The sequence below is a fragment of the Indicator indicator genome, chromosome 2 (genome assembly GCF_027791375.1).
Source record: "Indicator indicator isolate 239-I01 chromosome 2, UM_Iind_1.1, whole genome shotgun sequence".
Lineage (NCBI taxonomy): Eukaryota > Metazoa > Chordata > Aves > Piciformes > Indicatoridae > Indicator > Indicator indicator.
The window spans coordinates 32,771,097-32,791,702 of record NC_072011.1 but is presented as its reverse complement, the minus strand read 5'-3'; the positions used below and the strand labels follow the sequence as shown (position 1 = coordinate 32,791,702).

Here is a 20,606-nt window from a genome sequence, read left to right as displayed (position 1 = left end):
ATGATTGTTGGGGTTGTGGGTTGTTAAAGTTTCAGTGAAATGTGTTGACATCCCTCATTGATACATTCATCTCTCACTCCTACAGGCACTGTCCTTTGCAGGGGGGAGGGAGTGATACTGGGGAAAGATGTTCTTTTTCCTACCTTATTTTTCCCATAAGGAATGTATTTTCTGATGGGTTTAATTTCTGTTTTCCTCAACTCAGCTCAGACATGAGCAGTGCCAGTAACTCACTGGCACGGGAATTCTTGACGGATGTCAACAGACTGTGCAATGCAGTGGTCCAGAGAGCAGAGGCCAGGGAAGATGAAGAGGAAGAAACTCATATGGCAGCACTGGGACAATACTTGGTTCAAGGCCGTGGGTTTATTTTGCTTACCACACTGAACTCAATTATTGATCAGGTATTAGTTTTTCTTACCTGGCTATCTTTTTTCGTATTGAGCTTTGACTGTGTGCATTTGTCTGGCTCATGTTGTTCTTGGTGCTGGTTTTCTTGTCTTTCTTTGTGGTAGATTGGGGTAATTATATGCTTGAAAATTACACGTTAGTTGTGTTTGAAAATTTTTGATCTACAGGACTGAAATCATTCTGATAGCCCTGCATAGCACCCAGTAAAAGAGTTGTTTGAATTGTGCTGCTTTCTGCTCTGAAATTCTTAGTGTTGAAGTCTTATAATCCTAGTAGGACTAAGGTGTTTTATTTAGTTGTTATTCTGTTGTGGTTTTGGATTGGTTTTGTTTGGTTTTTAATTAGAAATGTCCTTCACTCTTTCCTTCCATAAACTTCATCACTTGATAAAGATAAGCTTTCTCATTTGCTTAAAGATGCCATTTTTGAGGAAGCAGAAGATTTCCCATAATGTTATCGGAAGTTAAAATTTTGTAACAACAGACAGTTAAGCTTCATGTTAGCTTTGTCTGAATCAAAAACTTACTTGATTTTGATTTCTGATTTGCTCTTTGGGTAAGGAATTCCTTCAGTAAGAGGGATTAGAAGAGCTTCATATAGAAACAGTTGCAGAAGTGTAATAAATCTCTTAGGGACTTTCTGATTGGCTCTTGTTAATGATTATGGCATTTTTTTCAGTTAGGCCATTTTTTCAATGCCATGGGGAACTGAATGTTAAATAACTTTGTAAAATAAAGATGGTTAACATTTTTTCAAAAGTACGAAAACTTTTGTTTCCATTTCATTTTCATAGGAGCTGACATGTCGGGAAGAACTTCTGACCCTCCTCCTGTCACTTCTGCCATTGGTGTGGAAAATCCCTGTCCAAGAAGAAAAAGCGATAGGTATGTCTTATCACTTCCAGGATTAAGGGCCTAAAAAATTACTTACCTAGGACTTCCTACTAAAGAGTATTAGTCCATTGTAATACATATCCTCTTAACATGGAATGAAGATATAGATTCTGCAGAGAATTTAAACTCAAAAATACCCATGTTATGTCAGGTTACAAAGATCAAAACTGTATAGAGAAGGGTAAGGGCTCTTGATCAATGTGAAAGGCAACACTTGCTTCAGTGTAGCTGAACTTAGTGGAAAGTTGTTGTTTTGTTTTTTTTTTTTCACCTCCCCCCCCCCCCCCCCCGCAAGTTATTTGGTGGGGATAAGAGATTTGAAAGACTATATGTATGGTATTTTTGCTAATGTGAAGTGTTTTGTGATGAGTAGAGGGGGAAAAGTTACTGATTTTTTTTTTCTTTTTTTAAGAACAAAATCAAGAAGTGATACATATTGACAAGAGATTAGTCAGACTTTTTCTTCCAAAAATTGAAGAAATGAGAAGTAGAGAATAAGCTTAAAGCCAAACAGTAAGCAGCAGAGTATGAAAGAAGTGCAGTGTTACCAGGGAGGCAGGCCCTGGAAAATAAAAGAATATTGGATGATTATGAATAGAAGCAGGCTGCATTCCTTAGAAAATAGGGTGTTTGGTATCAGAAACTGATATATATAACCATGACCTATTAAGACACAATTTTTTAAAAAAATATTTTTAAGCTGGAAGTATTAAAATAAAACTAGGAAAAATCCTTTGTGTATTATAATGTTTCTTTATCTTACTGCTCCAACAGATTTCAATATACCCTTTACAGCAGACATAATCCTGACCAAAGAGAATAATTCAAGTTCCATGAAATCTGCTCAGGAGAAACTAGGTTTGGATGGGAGCAGTCGTTCGTCAATGCAGACTTCTGTGAAGCTAAATCCTCGATCTCGAAAAGGTGGACGTTTTCGCAAACCCACCCATCGTTATTCTGTGCGAGATGCAAGAAGATCTCAGCTGTCCACTTCAGATTCAGAAGGCAATTCTGATGATAAGACTACTGTAGTAACGAAACACAGAAGCTCCCAGTTACTGCAGCCTTTTTTAACAAATCCAGTTAGGGACACCTACCCTAGAGGTAGAAGTGATTCCCTGCCTGAAGAAGTGGTACCAAATGCTAATCCTGATGCCCCTAATGTGGAAAACTCCAGCAACATTATTCTAACACATGAGCTAAATCCAGAGATTTTGAATGAGCCAGCTGCAGGATTTGCTGAGAGCAACACACACAACTCACCTTTTGACTTATGCCATGTCTTACTGTCTCTCCTAGAGAAAGTGTGCAGATTTGACATTACTTTGAATCATAGCTCTGCTCTTTCAGCTAGCGTGGTGCCCACATTAACAGAGTTCTTAACAGGATTTGGAGACTGTTGTACTGCAAGTGATAACACAGAAAACGAAGTTGTTTCTGCAGGCTGGACAGAAGAACCTGTGGCTCTGATCCAAAGGATGCTTTTTCGAACAGTGCTGCACTTGATGTCTTTAGACATTAGCAATACAGAAACAATGCCTGAGAATTTACGAAGAAATTTAACAGATTTACTTAAAGCAGCATTAAAAATCAGAATTTACTTGGAAAAGCAACCTGATCCTTCTGCTGCAGGATATGAGAGAACACTACAGCAGCCAATTCAGGGTGACCACATATTTTCCAGGTATCATCACAGAGCCTTGCTTCTACCTGAGGTTATAGAAGGGATTTTGCAGATTTTGATCTGCTGCCTACAAAGTGCAGCCTCTAATCCATTCTACTTTAGCCAAGCTATAGATCTGGTTCATGAGTTCATACAGCATCAGGGATTTAAGCTGTTTGAAATAACAGTGCTTCAAATGGAATGGCTGTGTACAAAGAATGAGAGAGAGACTGGGGAAGCCTCAGACCATCTGAAAGCCCTAATCAACAGCATCATGAAAATAATCAGCACTGTCAAAAAAGTTAAATCAGAGCAGCTCCATCAATCAATGTGTACAAGAAAGAGGCACAGACGATGTGAGTACTCTCACTTCATGCATCACCACAGAGATCTCTCTGGACTTCCTGTATCTGCTTTTAAAAACCAAGCTTCAAAAAACCCTTTTGAAACTGCTGATGGAGAAGTTCATTATCCTGACAGATGCTGTTGCATTGCTGTTTGTGCACACCAGTGTTTGCACTTGTTACAACAAGTTTCTTTGAGCGGTACCTGTGTTCAGATTCTCTCTGGTGTCCATAATGTAGGCATATGTTGTTGTATGGATCCAAAGTCTGTGATTGTCCCATTGCTTCATGCTTCCAAATTGCCGATATTAAAAAACTTCCAACAGCACATATTGAACATCCTTGACAAGCTTATATTGGATCAACTTGGTGGAGCGGAAGTTTCTCCAAAAATTGTACAGGCATCGTGCAATATATGTACTGTTGACTGTGATCAGCTTGCTCAGCTGGAAGATGCCTTGCAGGGCAACTCTAGTGATGTTGGCCTTGCATCGAATTCCTCTTGCAGAGTTCAGGGGATTCTGCCTAGCAGTGGATCTGACAATATGTTGTTGAGATGGGACGCATTGGAGGCTTATCAGGACGTTGTTTTTGAAGAAGACAAGCTACGTGGTGTGCAGATTGCAAGCCATATTTATTACTTAATTCAAAAGGGAAATGCTGTGGTCCAGTGGAAACTATATAACTGTATTTATAATCCCATTCTTCAGAGAGGAGTTGAACTAGCTTGCCATGCTCAACAACTTGGACTAACTACAGCAGATAAACACACATGCAGTTACCATAGCCAGTATTTGCCATCTGAAGTACTTCAGATTTACTTGCAGATGCTGCCTGTGTTGCTTAAATCCAGGTTGGTAGGTTTTCTGCTTGTTAATGAAAAGCATGCTAATTATGTGCAAAGTTTTCTATATTTTTTACTAATCAGAACATGAGTTTTATTTGGACTGTGGCAGCACTTGGATGTTGTAGGGTTAACAACAACATAAATGCTTGAGTAATGTAAGATGTAATCCTAGATTCATAAACTATAGAAAGAGAGGGCTCCCTACTGATGATCTTTAATTGGCTGAGGTGTGTAGAAAAAATATTAAAAAAAAAAAGTCTTTGTCCAATGTGACATCCTTTCTATCCTCTGAATTTCTCATACTAAAGTGAGTCAGGAGAGTTTAACAGATTGGCATGTCACTTTTCTTTGGAAATTAAACTACACTTTCTGATCAGTTTCACTTTTCCTTCTAGGAATGTTCTTCATAGAAACCATATTTCAAGAATAAATCTTGAGAGATTTACCTGTCCTGAAATAACTTTCCTAGTTTCCAAAATCGTGTCCATTTATACCTAGTTGTTTGGGTTAGTTGTTTGTTTGTTTTGTTAAGAAACAAACACAGCACCCCCTCCAGGGGAAAAAAAAAACCAAAAAACAAAAACCACACAAATGAGCAAAACCCCATGAAACATACCCACAAGCATTCTTCCAAGGCATGAAATAGAAATTTTCCTGTTTATTTCTGAATTGATTAAATGGTTTAATACAATACATAGAAGTTTATTCCAAATATGAATGTGTCCTTTTATCCAGGAAAGATTCTGATCTGTTCTGTTCATAGCTGAATAGTCATAGAATCATAGAATTGTTTCAATTGGAAAAGACATCTAAGATCATGGAGTCCAACTGTTAAGCTAATGACACCATGGCTGTTAAACCATATCCTGAAGTGCCATGTCCACATGTTTATTGAACACCTCCAGAGATGGTGACTCTACCACCTCCTTGGGAAACCTAATACACTATAAATAATACACTTTTAAGTTTTTATGCTACCTGACCAAATCAGAAGCAGATTATTTTTTGGAAGTGTACTTAGTTGCAGAGAGGAAAGAGGAAAAAAAAGCTGAAGATATCCTGTTTCCTACTGGCTTAGATGGGAATATACAAGTACATGATTCTTTTGATTCTAGAGTGTGTCACTTTGTTACAGTAAAAGTGGACCCTGTGGGAAGGAGATGGAAGGGTAAGGAATTTGGATGCCTACAAGCAAAGATAGTAGACTAAGAAGCTACACATCCTTACTCCAAATTCTGTATTAACTCTAATATTTGAGGAGCAGAAATAAGGGAAAAATACTTGGAAACAAATACAGATTTTTTTTTTTAAACATTGGATGTCCTGGCATAATAATTGTGAAAAAAAATTGTGCTTGTAAGGTATTCCTGAATTCTAGCTGAAATATATTGTACCTATTAAAATGCCTTAGAACTTAGAGTTTATTGGCAAAAGAGTCTCTCCTTTCTGTTGAAGTCATAGAACTGAGAGAAATAAAGATATTTACTGGTTTTAATTGCTAATAAGTTAGGAGAAGCAAGTACTGCTAAAGAATAAGTGTCATGAATAAAGCTTAAACACTTTTAATGTTCTGAACATCATACATCTCTGTGGTCTGCATTTTAGAGCTTAATCAATATTTCCTAAATTATATCTTGAATAAGTAGAATTTTGAATTTCTGAATGGATGATGCTTACTTGAATCTAGAGTACTGCAAACAAGTCCCTCCTCTCTTTAATTTACAATTTACAGTAATTTAGAGCAATTACTGTAAACATGATCAGTCCTTGATGTTACTCAGGTATGTACAACAGAGTGTTATTTTTTAATAACACGTCATCTAAACTATATAGATTTGTGGCTAAATAAGCTAACTCTTCTGCTTTCTCTTGCAGGCTGATTAGAGACTTGTTTCTGAGTTGTAATGGAGTGAACCAAATGACTGAGTTAAACTACCTAGATGCTTTGAGGAGCCATTCTTTGAAAGTTTTAGAGACTTTGATGCTCTGCCTTGGTGATCAGCAGAAAGACCAAGCAATACCAGAACTGGAAGCCCTGAAGAGTGAACAAAAGGAGTCTATGTCTGACTTGCCTGCTTCTTTTTGTAGCCAGCATGCTGTTTCAGAAGTTCCTCAAAGCCTAAGCAAGTTTTATGCGGGCTTGAAGGAGGCTTACCCAAAAAAGAAAAGGTTTGCAAGCCAAGATATTCATGTCAACACAATAAACCTGTTCCTCTGTGTTGCTTTTTTATGTGTAAGTAAAGAAGCAGACGGTGACCTGGATTCAGCTAATGACTCTGAAGATACATCAGGGTATGATAGTACAGCTAGCGAGCCATTAGGCCACAAGTTACCTTATCTGTCACTGGAAAGCCTCACTTTGCCCTCTCTGGAACATATTCACAGGGCTGCAGATATTTGGACCATGTGTCGTCGCATCTATTTGTATAGTTCAGTTTTCCAGAGACAGTTCCATAGACTTGGAGGCTTTGAAGCATGCTATAGATTGCTAATTCTGGTAATTCAGAAACTTGCAAAAAGCAAGGAAGTGGAGCTAGAAAAGAAGGAGAAGGTATTGAGTGAAAGCAGCAGAAGTTCACATGGTGAGCTTCTCAGCAAGGATGACTCTGTTCAGTTGGCTAAAAGTGGAGAGGTGACACGATTGGAGCTTGATAGTTCTGCCATTCTTGCTGGTGAAGAACAGCTGGTGTCTGAATGTGTCTCCTGTGACAGCTCTTTGAGTAGAGAACACATCTCAGTTACTGCAGTTGACAATCTTGAAGGGATAAAGACTTCTGTAAGAGATGAGACTGAGTGGGCACTTCAAGGTATCAGACTGCTAGAAGCCCTGCTGACAATATGCTTGCACAGTGCAAGCACTGTGCAGCAGAAGATGGAAGTGGAGATATTTCACCAGGTACTGTGCAACTTCCCTTAGTTTGCTTTAATCATATTTATTACATGCACTATTTTAACAGTAATTTAGGCAAAAGTTCTCTGAGATTGAAAAAAAGCTTATGCAATTGCTGTGGTACCATATTTTTTGTGTAGCACTGAAGGCACACAAATGATGTGTTTAGTGGTCAGCAGGCATGAAAAGGTGGAAATGGGTGGACAAACAAACTGGCAGCTACTGTTTCTGAAGAGGAATTTTCCCAGTTGTAAGTTTTATATTCAGTAGGTTGCTAGTGAGGGTCTCTACCCCTTTGCTTGTTCTCCAACATGATCTTTGTCCACTGTTATTTTGGGTTGGATCTGTATTCATGTCAATTCCCTGCTTCTTGGAGGCTGGGAGAAAGCCTTCCAGAGGGACAAATTGATCCAGGCTGGATGAGATTTTTACCTTGCTTACTTTTTTGGTATACAATCTAAACCTTCCCTGCCATAATTTCAGGCCATTTTGTCCCTAGTATCAAGTGAGAGAAAGGGAGAAGAGACCAACCCCCACATCATTACAGCCTCCTTTCAGGTAGTTCTAGAAAGCAGTTATTGCAAGGTACTGGATGAAATATGATGGTTCTAGCTGAGGAATCAAATTAGTGTGGGTGGATGAGGGAAAGTCTTAAATGTAAGTATTAGATCATTTGTGTTAGCCGAAACAGAATAACATGAATCAAAATGTTTGTCTCCTCCAAAATACAGAATACCAGTGTGAGTGATATCTTGCTCCAAATAAGAGAGCAGCTTGCTCAATCAAAAGTGATAGAAACCGACTTGGCAAAGCCTCTGTTTGATTCATTGCTTCATGTTGCAATGGGCTCTTACGCTGCTGATCTGGATCATTCTGAAGAAAAAGTAGAAAAGGTATGAAGCGCCAACTAGTTGAATTCTGAGTGTTAGATTAGTTCGGGTTGGAAGGGACCTTAAAGGTCACATAGTTCCAACCCACCTGCCATGAGCAAGGACACCTTTCACTAGACTGGGTTGCTCAAGGCCCTGTCCAACCTGGCCTTGAATACCTGGGCAACCTGTTCCAGTGTCCCACCACCCTCGCTGTTTGCTCAGTCAGGATTATTGTCTGTTATTTTTAAATGTGGTTACTGTGGCCACTGAAGATTGTCTGGATGCCATATGCAAGTTGAATGCTGGTTATTGATAGCATCACTGTGTTTGCTGCCCAGAAATGAATCATGCCCCAAAGAAGAGCAAGCTGTGTTACACTTTATGGACATATTTGAAATTTGACCCTCTCTTCACTCTCTAATCCCATAAAGGACTGTGGTAAATTCTCAAAGGGAGAGCTTCAAACAAGGATGTTGACTGACCTGAGTGGCTGTAAACATTCATCTTACAGTAAATGTCAAGGTGCATGTTTATAGTAGTAGTATTTTTTCGAAACAGTTATATTCTGTTTCTGGCCACCTGCTTACCAAAGCTTTGGTCAGGTAGTTCGTAAGAAAAAAACCATCTTTGCAGAATCTATTCTTTATGTAAGAATGAAGTATTCTTAAAATATCTCAAGTTTCTTGAAAATATGTAATATTAATTTTTCTTTTGCCAGTGGGTTTGTAGAAACCAGACATCTGACAGGTTCTAAATTAGTTGCTTTTCTGACCAAAGGTGGTAAATATGCTTGATGTGTTATACAGACTCATTACACTGAAAAGGAGCCTGTGTTACAGCCTGGAGATATTTCTGAAGAAACTGAAGAATCACAATGCTGTAGTCTTAAGCTCTTTGCTGAAGAGGAAGGATATGAAGCAGATAGTGAAAGTAACCCTGATGACAGCGAAACCAAGAATGAAGGTAAATAAGAACTTTCTGAATATACAAAGCTGTCTTTATGACATAGTAAAGCTTGCTTGTCTTCTGAGATGTACAGAAATAAAGTGAGCATCAGAAACCTTTAAAACATAGAAATAGTTTAACTTTTCTGCTTCCAGTAAAATGCAGCTACAGATAGAGATGTAGAATATTCTTCCTGAGTGTTAAAGGAGCTGTTCTGCCTTGGTTGTCTTGACTTATGACTGCTCTGAAGTCCTGTTGCTCAAATGTTTTATTGTGGTCTAGCAGCAATTTTCTTCAGAGGTGCTTATTAGTAGTTTTCGAAAACCGATGCTGAATTTAATATTCAATATTATAACAATCTAGTCAAAAAGTAGATAGCCTAACTATATCATAGAATGCCAGGTTGGAAGGCATTGTAGAATACTGGCATTGTATGGACCAACTGTTCTTGGCAAAAGCATGGTCTAGACAGAGTGGCCTGTCACCTTGTCCAGCTGCGTTGTAGAAGTGTCCAATGCTGGGGCATTCACTACTTCCCTGGAGAGATTATTTCAATAACTGATTGTTATCATTATGGAAAAATTTTCTGTTGTGTCCAATCAAGTTACTCCAAGAGTAACTTGTACCCATTAGCCTTTGTCTTTTCCATGTGACTCCTTGTTAAAAGGCTATCTTCATCTTCTTTGTAGAAGAAATACCCTTTAAATACTGGAACATAGTCATAAGGTCTCTCCTAAGCCTTCTTTTCTCAAGGCTGAACAAATCCACTTCTCTCAGCATGCTTTCCAGTCCTTTTCACTTAAACTTAAGGAAAAACTTTAGTTGAGGGTTACAGAGAAATGGATGATAGAGAAGTTGTGGAGTCTCCTTTTTCTGGAGACTTTCACAACCCACCTGGATGTGTTCCTGTGCAACCTGATCTAGGTGAACTTGCTTTAGCAGAGGAGTTTGACTAGATGGTCTCCATAGGTCCTTTCCAACCTCTACTGTTCATTGATTCTTTGATCATCTAAGTAGCGTTTCTCCACACTCTGTAGAATGTCTTTTTTTTTTTTTTTTTTTTTTTTTTTGTGTTTTGCATAGCAGGGACTAAAACTGAGCACAGGATTTCAGTCCAGGTGTGGTCTGGCAACAAGTAGAGTGGGATAATGACTTCATCTCTACTGGTGATGCCCTTGTTGATGCAACTTGGCAGCTTTTTGACTCTTTGCTGCAGCAACATGCTTTTTCCCTCATACTGAGTTTGTTGTGCTCCAGGACCCTCAGGTCCCTTTCTACAGCTGCTCTCTAGACTCCCTAAACAAGTAAATTCCAGCCTACACTCCTGGATTATGTCTTCCTAGGTGTAAGACTTTATTCTTGTCCTCCATTGAACTTCATAAGGTTCTTGTTAGCCCACTTTTCCAACCTATCTAGGTCTTTCTGCAGGGTGGCTTTCCCTTGTAAAGTGTTCACTTTCCCACTGTTTGGTATAATTGGCAAACTTCTTCAGAGTACACTTAATCCCATCATCCAGATCATTTATGAAGATATTAAACAGCATTGGGTGCAGTATCAATCCCCTGACCACATTTGTGACAGGTTGTCAGATCCCCAGCCACTGTGGAGACCACTTGTCTAGACTGTAACACATGAGGTTCTTTAGGGGGAGGCTGTGGGAAACTGTATCAAAAGCATTGGAGAAATCCGGGTAGGAGATGTCCACCCCTCCACATCAGCTGAGCAGGTGACTTTGTAGAAGGTGATCAGGTTTGTCAAACACAATTTGCCGTTGGTGAATCTGTGCTGGCTTTTCCCAATTGTGTGCTTCACTTGACTTGTGTTAGCTCCCTTTGATAATCATTCAACCACTGACGTGCACACCTCCTGCTGTATTGTCTGTGTAATTCATTTTGAGCATGGATTTGTTTTAATTTTTTTCTTTTGTGATACTTATGCTCTTATGTGAGATCAGCATGAGCAGAAACAGCCTTTAATAGTGCTTAATTCAACTGTTGCTAGTCACCTGTTTGACTAGGCCTTATCAACAGATATAAAACATTTTTAAAGCATTTCTAAATTAAAAATTTAACCTGAAGTATTTCCATGAATGTTTTCATAAAACATATATATGTATCAAATAATTATTGTAACTAGTGTTTTAAAGTCTTTCCAAGATGTAAGAAGAGAGGCTTAAATGGCTTAGTTTTTTCTTTTTTTGACTGTCTTGCAGATATTCTGTCATGTGCTATCACATGCGTTTTCTGAGTCAAATAAGTAGACAAGTGTTTCCCCCAACTTTTTAACATAGGAGAAAAGTTTAAATTATTTTATCTTCTTGGCAAGCTCGGAGTTTAGTGTAGAAGCCCGAGGCTCTGTTACAATGATTTTATGGTCACGTTTCATGAATTGTGTATTTCGTTGTTACTGTGTCTTCAGTTCCCAGGAAATGAAGGCACATAATTTAAGAGCATGTAATAGGTGACACTACATCCTTGCCCTTCTGTATCAGCAGGAAAAAAACCCATGAAAATCCAAAGCAGAAGAGAAGATTATACTAACTTCTGAAAACTGATGGTTTTGTTTAGTACCAGTGAGGAAGTTGAAGAATATGCTTGGACATTCTACTTTAATCATACTAACTGTATTCAACTGATTAAGTTTCACTGAGACAAGTGTCTTCTTTCAGGAGCAGACACAAAGGGAGAACCAGGATGTACTGGTCCTTCAGGTTATTTTAATGACCTAGCTGAGAACATCAATCAAGGAGAATTAATATATCCTGAAATTTGCATGTTAGAATTAAACTTGCTTTCATCTGGTAACGCAAGTTTAGAAGTGCTTGCTCATGCCTTCCAAAGCTGCCTGAAAATCATCACCCAGAAGGAGAGAAACGCCACACTACTTATAGAACAGGTAAAAATATGAAACCAAGGCAACAGCATTTGTATACCTTCTATTCTTCAGTTTTAAAGTATACCTAATAGAGTGATCACAGAAATATTCTTTCTTGGTATGGCACTTGATAAGACGTGAAAAAATGTAAATGACTGATAAATGCAATGCAGCTGGCAACAGTTTTCAGAAATCACAGTTAACTAATGTATTGAAAGATACCTGATCTGCAAAGCTTTTGCATTCCACAATTACCTTCTTTTATTGAGGCTGTTCAATCACTAAATCTATAGACACAGATTTAATGACCATCAGGTCACTGGAAAAAACACCAATAAACCAGAACAACAGCAGCAAAAAAACAAGCACACACACAAAAACCCTCACACTCTAAAAACTGTGAACAAAGAACAATAAAAACCCAATACCTTCTTCAACATGTGTTTATATGTAAATATTCTAAATGTACAGGTAGTCAATATATACCTTTAAAAACTTTGTACCTCAAAAACATTTCATGCTTTTATTCTTCCTAAGTTTATATTAGAAATTATTTATGCGTATGTTGATGTCCTCATCCTTTTGGAATTTCTCATGGTTAGTAGGTTTTTCCTTTTTAATAATTGCATATGCCTCTTTTGAAGAGAAAAATATGGTTAAGTAATCTAAGCTTAAGGGGCTTGTTTATACAGTTATTTGACTAAGAAGCAAAGTTAGTGTTTTGCAGCTTAAACTAAAGGTAGGAAAGGAAACACTATTTTATTCTAGTACTTCAGTTCTTGTGTGAATTAACTTTAAATCGCTAGCACACAATTCCTTTTTTCTGAATTTCAGCACATGAAATTACTTACAGCCAAAATAATCTCATTTCATTACTCTTCAGTATTATTTAGAAAGAGCAAGCTATCAAACTAATCAATTCAGAGCTTCTGAATGTCTTTAGCTGGATATTTCTCCAATTACCCATATCTAAGATGTGGTTTTTTGAAGGATGATTTGGGGGGGGGAGGAGTTGTTTGTTTTTTGTAGTTATTCTTTAAAGTAATCCTCTGTAGAAAGGTAGAATTTTCTTGCAGTATTACATCACTACATACCAACATGTTCTGTGTTTTGCCACAACCTGTCAAATCCTGTAATTTTGTCATAGTGCAGAAGGGAGGTCTGAGCTGCTGAACTGATAATGGCTCAAAAGTTTCTTTCTAGAATAATTTGATTTCAAAATATCTTCTGCAACTGAAGTTATATGTACAGAATATGAAAGAATATTCATTAGCAAATATTAAAAAAAAATAGTAGACAATTGTTTGCAAGAAAACATTTCTTGATTCTTTGAGCTGATGTATATTCTTCACATCACTTTTCCCTGTATTGTTTTTAATAGGGAGCAGTTAAACATCTCTTGGGAGGATTTCTGAATATATTGACACAAACAGAGTCTAGTTTTCATGGTGAGTTAAACAACTTAAATACTGGTTTTTATAACTTAACATGTGCACACAATGGTGTGTGTGAATTTATGCAGCTGCTTCTTTAACCTGTGACAAATGCCTAACTTATGTAAATATGGAGACATTTTTGAGCTAGTGGAAATCTGCTATTTAAACACATACTGGCAGATCTGAAAATGATAGTTGAAATCATAACAATGTCACCCTAGGGTTTAACAATCATGGCTTAAAAATAGCATTTATCTCACTGATAGCATCAGACTCACAATGTAACTTTCTATTTCTTTGTGACAGAGGTCTTAGTGATGTCTTATTTCTCATCAGGAGAGAACAGCTATCTAATCCAAGAATGTGAAAGCAAATGAAAGCTTGCCCTAAGGTAGCTTCACATAGTGAGGTTGCTCCACAGAAGATGATGTAAATCCATTCTAGGACTTTGATCTCTGACTTTGTGGGGAGAGCCTTTGCAATGCAGATGCTATGTTCCCAGACTTTCAGACTCCACTTTGCAAACCTAGGAGCCTTTGTATAGCTGTCTGGATGCTTTCAAAGAAACTTTGAACTGTGGTGTCAGGGTCTACTGTTGGATCTTTCTAGAATTCTTGTAATTGCTACTGCTTCCTGAATTTGAAATATTTTCATAAATACTCTGAATTCAAAGTTAGTATTTAAAAATTCATATTCCATAATATTATATGTAAAGATTTCAAAAAATTCTTTTCAAGGTTATTATTTTGTCTCCTTATTTTTAGCCTGTCAAATGGTGCTGGTAGATTTGTTAGTTTCATTGATGAGTTCACAGACATGTTCAGAGGAGCTCACTCTTCTTCTGAGAATATTTTTGGAGAAGACACCTAGTACGGTATGTATGGAGTAGCACATAGCAAAATTCAGAGGCTTACTGAGAAAACCAAAACAAAAAAAATCCTTCTGTATCCAAGTATTTGGGAAAATAAAGAGAATATAACAGCAACGTTCTAAATGATCAAAATAAATAAAATTTAGTTTCTGAAATAATTATCAAAGTATAAAAAAAAATAGGAGATGAGAGGGTTTTGAAGTGTTTGAAGCCCTGGGCACTTTTCAACACAGAAAAATAAGACTCCTATTGGGGAGACTGGCATTGTGATTATAGATGACAGAACATTGTAATATTGTAAAATTCTAAGTCATTCCTTGAAAGTTATAAGGTATCTTGGTATTTCAGCAATGCTTTAGCAGCAAGAATTACTTCAAAACTCTCTTACGTTGGTTTATGTCATTCTGGATTCTACTGCTTTTGTGGGATATGCTGCTGAAATATCTATCTGTTGGTTTGTGTGGAAGTCTGTAAGAAACAAAAAAACGAGTGGAAGGAAATAAAAAATATACTGTGAAGTACCAAACCAAGCAAGGAGACAGAATTCAATCTTTCAAAATATCTTTTGATAATTGATTAAGTAGCTAGAGAATCTTTTATTGATTTAATTTCAAGGAGGCTTAGCTGGTTTTGTTACCTATTACACAATAAAGTTCTGGCCTGTGTACATTCATAACCAGTCTCAAACATGGGGTAGAAGGTGTAGTCTTTTGTTGAGGTATAAATTAATCTTTGGGCACATAACAAATGTGAGATAAGATTGTAGAATGACCAGCTACTGTGATTGAGCTGCTTCCTAAGGATAGTGACTTAAAGATTGATGTGCCCTGACTAAATCCTCAGAACTGTTAGGTTATGCCTGTTGATATTTCTACTTGGTACTTTATAATTGTGTGTGTTTGGATATGGAAGCCTGCTCCCTTGGGCTAACATCCAAATTCAAATGAAGACTGGAGTTCAGTTTAGTTAGATGACATTTGACTACATGGTATAAACAGTTTGATTTATTTTATTCTCATTTGTTTATTTCTTCTAGGAGATACTACTCAAGGGTGTATTGAAGATCATAGAAGCTAATATTTATATGAACCCATTACAATACCTTGCCTTTCCTTTGCTACATGGCACAAATTTGGGTAGTAGTTCGTCACAAAAAGCTGCTAGCACTTCCAACAGCAAGACTACTGGACTGTTAAAAAAACCAAAATTTTTACAAAGTAAGAAAGAGGTGGATGGTGAAAATTTGAGTCACCAGCTGCTTTCTTCTTGGCATGTAGCCCCAATTCACTTGCCTTTAGTTGGACAAAACTGTTGGCCACACATGTCTGAAGGCTTCAGTTTCTCTCTGTGGTTTCATCTGGAGTATGCTCATGAAACAGAAAATCCAGCAGCAAAAGGGAAAAAAATCAAGAGAAGAAGCAGAATGGTAACTGTAAGAGAGAACAGCTTTGACAGCACAGGTGAGGATACAGTAGCTCCTGTTTCTGTTTAGGCAGCACTGGAGGATTCTGGTTACAAGTATTACTAATCTGTGTCACATGTGAAAGGTTGTTTCTCTTTTTTAACTTTTTTTCTGAAGATAGATATTAAACAGGAGTTGTAATATTTTTTTCAAGGTAGTATTTTCCAGCCTTTGTCCTTAAGTTAGATTAATACCTACTTTCCAAGCCCTATGAGGAGAGGCTGAGGGAGCTGGGACTGTTTAGCCTGGAGAAGAGGAGGCTCAGGGGTGACCTCATTGCTGTCTACAACTACCTGAAGGGAGGTTGTAGCCAGGTGGGGGTTGGTCTCTTCTCCCAGGCAACCAGCAGCAGAACGAGGGGACACAGTCTCAAGTTGTGCCAGGGGAGGTATAGGCTGGATATTAGGAGGAAGTTCTTCCCAGAAAGAGTGATTTGCCATTCGAATGGGCTGACCAGGGAGGTGATGGAGTTGCTGTCCCTGGAGATGTTCCAGAGAAGACTGGATGAGGCACTTGGTGCCATGGTCTAGCTGATTGGATAGGGCTGGGTGATAGGTTGGACTGGATGATCTTGGAGGTCTCTTCCAACCTTGGTTGATTCTATGATTCCTTAGAAATTTAGTGTTCTCATCTAACTTGTGAACAAATAAAATGTCTTTTTATGCTACTTCATCTTTTGGTGAAGAAAAATATTAAATGCTGCAGCTCAAAGATCATGGGAAAAGATTGCTCTCAAGTTTATTTGGTCTCATTGATTGATGAAAGAAGTGCTTTCATGTTCTTTCTCTTTAACAGATCCAGTAAATCACTGTGATTTAGGATTTAAATGTTGGAACTCTAGTTAAAGATGCTCTGAATCCAAGTCAGAGCCTGAGGCTGACTTGGTGTGAATCCTCTGACTTTTCTTGTGTGTGTGTGTCAGTCAGTGTCAACAGCTGTACATTTCTCTGTTTATGGTTTTGTAGAGACCTACTTGCTCCCAAACTCTTCTGAGTAGAATATTTTGGATTATACTTCACAGGAGGGAAAATTGCTTCAATTATTTAAAATACTTCCCAGTGACTAGACTTGGAATACTTTTTACTGTACTTTTTTCTTTTTTTACTGTATTTGAATAAAAGGAAGGGCATCAGTCAGCTCACTTGGAAAAAAAAAAAAAACAAGCAAACAAAAAAAACCCCAAAACACAAATAACAACCCTCCCCAGTACAAAATAAACAAACAAAAAAACCAACCCACAACCTCCCAACTAAACAAAACAATTCTCAAACAATACTTTGCATTACCTGAATTATTTCTTTTCATACTTGATAGCTGGTAGGATAGACATTGTTGTATTGGACTGTAATTGTGTATAAACATGTTTATTTTTCTAGAAGAAATGAAGTCTCTAGGAATGGAATACCTAAGCCTGGGAGATAAACTCGTTAAAGATGGCTGTGTTCATATAATTTCACTGGGTTCCAAGGCACTGATGATACAAGTCTGGGCAGACTTGAACACTGGAGCATTCATATTTCGGTATGGTGTAAAAGCAGTCTTGTGAACATATGTATTGTTACTTCCAGTAGCAACTTACAGATAATACTGGGGAAAGTAAAGAAATAATTTTTTTGAGCCATTTGTACAGGGATGGCAACATGAAGCAAGGTTATTACATACCAATTTACATGAGTACTTGCTTAAAGTGTTAGACTCTAGTCTTGGATGTTTCATGCAGCTGTATGTAAACAATTGTCTGCAGTAAGATGAAAGATCAGACAAAACCAATGCAATGCAAAATAGCAGTTCAAGTATTAATGGAATAACATGAATGTGTGAAGATAAACAAAAGCTTTTGTAGCTGCAGTTTTTTCACACCCCAGGTGTGGAAACTGCTGTTGCTTAGTATGTAAGTGACAATTTCGGTTTTAATCTTTTGAACATATTTGGCCTGAATTTAGCTCTCATAGGTAACGTATCCTTAAAATGCATCTAAAGCTGCAACTTTAGAACACTGTTTCACAACGTTTATTGAAATGTTTATTGAAACAAAGTTTTACAAACAATGCTTGTGAAACAGAGATAATAAATGTAATTAGATTCATGCAAACAAGTTTAAATAAGCTGAAATCATAATGTGAGCAATTTCCTAAGTTATGCAGAACACTCCACATATAAAATTGTGATAAAAAATATTGACTCTGAAAGTTAAAGAATGCAGTCTTGGTCACGAATGTTTAAAAAATAAAAAAAATCCGGTTTGGAGCTTAAAATGTGAATTTAGAAACAAACAAACTGTTTTTTCCTTTTCTGTTGTATTCATAGCATGTGCATGGATCCAAATGATGAGATGAAAGCTGGTCTGCTAGCACAAGCTGAATCTCCAGAGAATGTTTTCCTTGTGGGTAGGTGGCAGCATTTGGCAGTAACCTATCTGCAGCAGCCAGAAGGGAAGAAAAATATCCATGGAAAACTGTTGCTATGGGTTTCTGGTCAGAGGTAAAGTATACATTAGTTGTACCTAGATACTTAGCTTCTTAAAAAGATGTTCTGTAGTAGAAAAACATCTGCACTATTTTGGTGGAAGTTGAAGTTATTGGTTGAGTAGTCTTCTGGGGGTATGAAAAAGATCTTAAGTCTGATTGCAGTTCCCTAGAAATATCCAGAATTGTCTTGATTGCTTGGAGAATCATCAGTTCATACCATGGACATCATTGGGGGTTTTTTCCATCATATGTAAATTATTGTAGAATTTCTCTTTATTTTGAGTAAGATCCAATAAAGCTATGGTGTGAAATTGGCAGTAGGCATTATGTTTCTGGTTAAGAACCTGAATTATGGCATAGCTAGATACTGGCAATATTTTTGAAAAGTAGGAATGAAGAGGAGATGGAGAGAAAGCAGGTATTTTGCTCCACTGAGAGAAGTAGGAAGAAGTTAAAATATTTTGGACAAGAAAGTACTACCTCACCCACTGGAAACTTAAGGTCCATGCTCCAAAATGAGGTACCTGATGCAAGGCTGGGCAGCCTGTGCCTGCAGGAAATATTAATTGGTTGGAGAAAGAGGAATTCATTCAACATTACAGTTTTTATCATTTGTTCCTGAAGTCCAGACTAAGACTTCCTTCATGTCCCAAATATGAAGCTGGTGGTCAGAATGCTATGTGGTAAAACCATTAGATGCAAAACTCTTTACTGTTCCTCTAGAATTTGGTTAGTAAACAGGCGACATTATTAAAAGTATTCCTAAAGCTACATCTAAGGAAAAAAGCTGTTGTGCAGTTTTTCTTCCAGCAGTTAAACCTGGAATTGAGAAGTATAGTACTTGTTTTGTGTTGTTCTTGAAACTATGTGGAATTAAGTTTTTAAGCAACTTGATTTCTGCCCTGCCTATGCATGCTGATAGCAATGAAGTCTAAATATGGAGATAGAAGGGAAACTAACACTACTACAATGTTCTGCACCCTTGCAGTTAGTGAGGCACCTTTATATAGTTAGTTGCCAATTTGCTAAGTTAGGCTCTTCCAGGAAGCTTCAAATGGCCTTTAAAGTACAATTGGTCTATTTATGTAAATGTCAACTGGATGCTTTATTGCCTGTGGCTCTGCAGCACACCAGCTCTAACAATATTCCCTGGTATGAGCAAATCCTCAGCATGGTATTTTTCAGCATATGTAAGCAACAGTTTTCATGATGTGCATTAGCATGTTCAAAGGATTTTTAGAAATAATAGAAGTTCTTGAAATTTTATCATACTTTGGAAGTGTGTATAGTGTTATATACAATTTCTTCTTTGAGGAGGGAGGGAAGGATGCAGGAACTTCAGATCCAGAAAATCTTCACTGTATGGCAACACTAGTTGCAACACTTCTGTGCAGTATTTTAATAAATACATCATTATGTAACTGAATTTTAAGATCCCTTGGACTTCAAGTTGACATTAGTGATCTAATGTTGGTATATCTACTAGATATGGAAATATCTCTTAAGATAACTACTGTAGCACTTTCGATCACTTCTTAAACTTGTTTCTTTATGTGTGTTTTTAGGAAATGTGAGATTAATTTAGATTACTCACTACCAAGGAAATCAAGCTTATCATCTGACAGCAATAAAACCTTTTGTATGATTGGCCATTGTACATCATCTCAAGAAGAACTGCTTCGGTTATCGGGTAGATGGGATCTTGGAAATCTGCTTTTATTTAATGGTACTTTTGTATGCCTTTTTCCTTGAATAAGTCTTCATTTACTCTTCCATCTTCACAATCAAAGCTTTAATTTGATTTTATTGTAATAGCTTGGCATACTTAAAAAAATAAAAGTAACGGCACATCTTTTACCAGCATAATATATAGGGAGAAAGTAGGTGAATGTTTCACTATTTGGTAGTTCTTGAGTGTGTCTCTCTGCCACTATCCTTCTTCTTTCTTTTTAGTGCTGTAATTGGCAATTCCAGTTATTTCAGTGTTGTTTTCAATTTTTAAGTAATACCTTTGGGTAGAGAATGGAGAAAGAGTGTGCTTATTCTGGTTTTTATTCTTAAGGACTTAATCTCTCCCAACTGGAAAACTGATTTCATATATCTGCTTCTAAACTACTAGTTTCAAATTACTTAAAGCATATTTTAAAGCATACAAAATTTAAGCTACTGAATACTCAGAGTTAAGCATGGTTGTTCCTGAAACTGATGGAGTTACTTTGGAAAGCTTTGTCCAGGACTTCTGGGTGTTTGCTTAGTGCTGAAGGCCGGAACCATGCTGGTCATCGTCTGGCATTTCTTCATGTGCAGTGGTCCAATCATAGAATCATTAAGGGGTGGAAGGGACCTCAAGGATCATCTAGTTCCAACCCCCCTGCCATGGGCAGGGACACCTCACACTAAATCAGGTTGCTCAGAGCCACATCCAGCTTGACCTTAAAAACCTCCAGGGATAGGCCTTCCACCACCTCCCTGGGCAACCTTGTTCCGTTATCTCACCACCCTCATGAAGAACTTCAGCACTACTACACAAGTGAAATCAGTATGCAAGCATGTGGTGCATGCAGGCATTGTCTGTGCAGATACAGTATATTTGTGCAGGCTGTAGGTGAGGTGCTTGTCATGAATGTAAG

At 37.5% G+C, this 20,606-nt stretch overlaps 1 protein-coding gene across 2 annotated transcripts in view; it reads left to right on the top strand.

Moving 5' to 3' along the window:
• The first annotated feature begins 212 nt into the window (after nucleotides 1-212).
• LYST (lysosomal trafficking regulator) overlaps nucleotides 213-20,606 on the top strand; it is a 63,260-nt gene continuing 42,866 nt past the window's right edge. For both annotated transcript variants that reach the window (XM_054399282.1, XM_054399283.1), the window contains exons 1-13: nucleotides 213-404; nucleotides 1,205-1,295; nucleotides 2,079-4,164; nucleotides 6,034-7,054; nucleotides 7,780-7,941; nucleotides 8,727-8,883; nucleotides 11,534-11,760; nucleotides 13,121-13,187; nucleotides 13,940-14,049; nucleotides 15,083-15,506; nucleotides 16,885-17,029; nucleotides 17,816-17,989; nucleotides 19,542-19,702. In XM_054399282.1, the coding sequence (XP_054255257.1) occupies nucleotides 213-404; nucleotides 1,205-1,295; nucleotides 2,079-4,164; nucleotides 6,034-7,054; nucleotides 7,780-7,941; nucleotides 8,727-8,883; nucleotides 11,534-11,760; nucleotides 13,121-13,187; nucleotides 13,940-14,049; nucleotides 15,083-15,506; nucleotides 16,885-17,029; nucleotides 17,816-17,989; nucleotides 19,542-19,702 (5,017 nt within the window). The remainder of the gene's footprint in view (nucleotides 405-1,204; nucleotides 1,296-2,078; nucleotides 4,165-6,033; nucleotides 7,055-7,779; nucleotides 7,942-8,726; nucleotides 8,884-11,533; nucleotides 11,761-13,120; nucleotides 13,188-13,939; nucleotides 14,050-15,082; nucleotides 15,507-16,884; nucleotides 17,030-17,815; nucleotides 17,990-19,541; nucleotides 19,703-20,606) is intronic.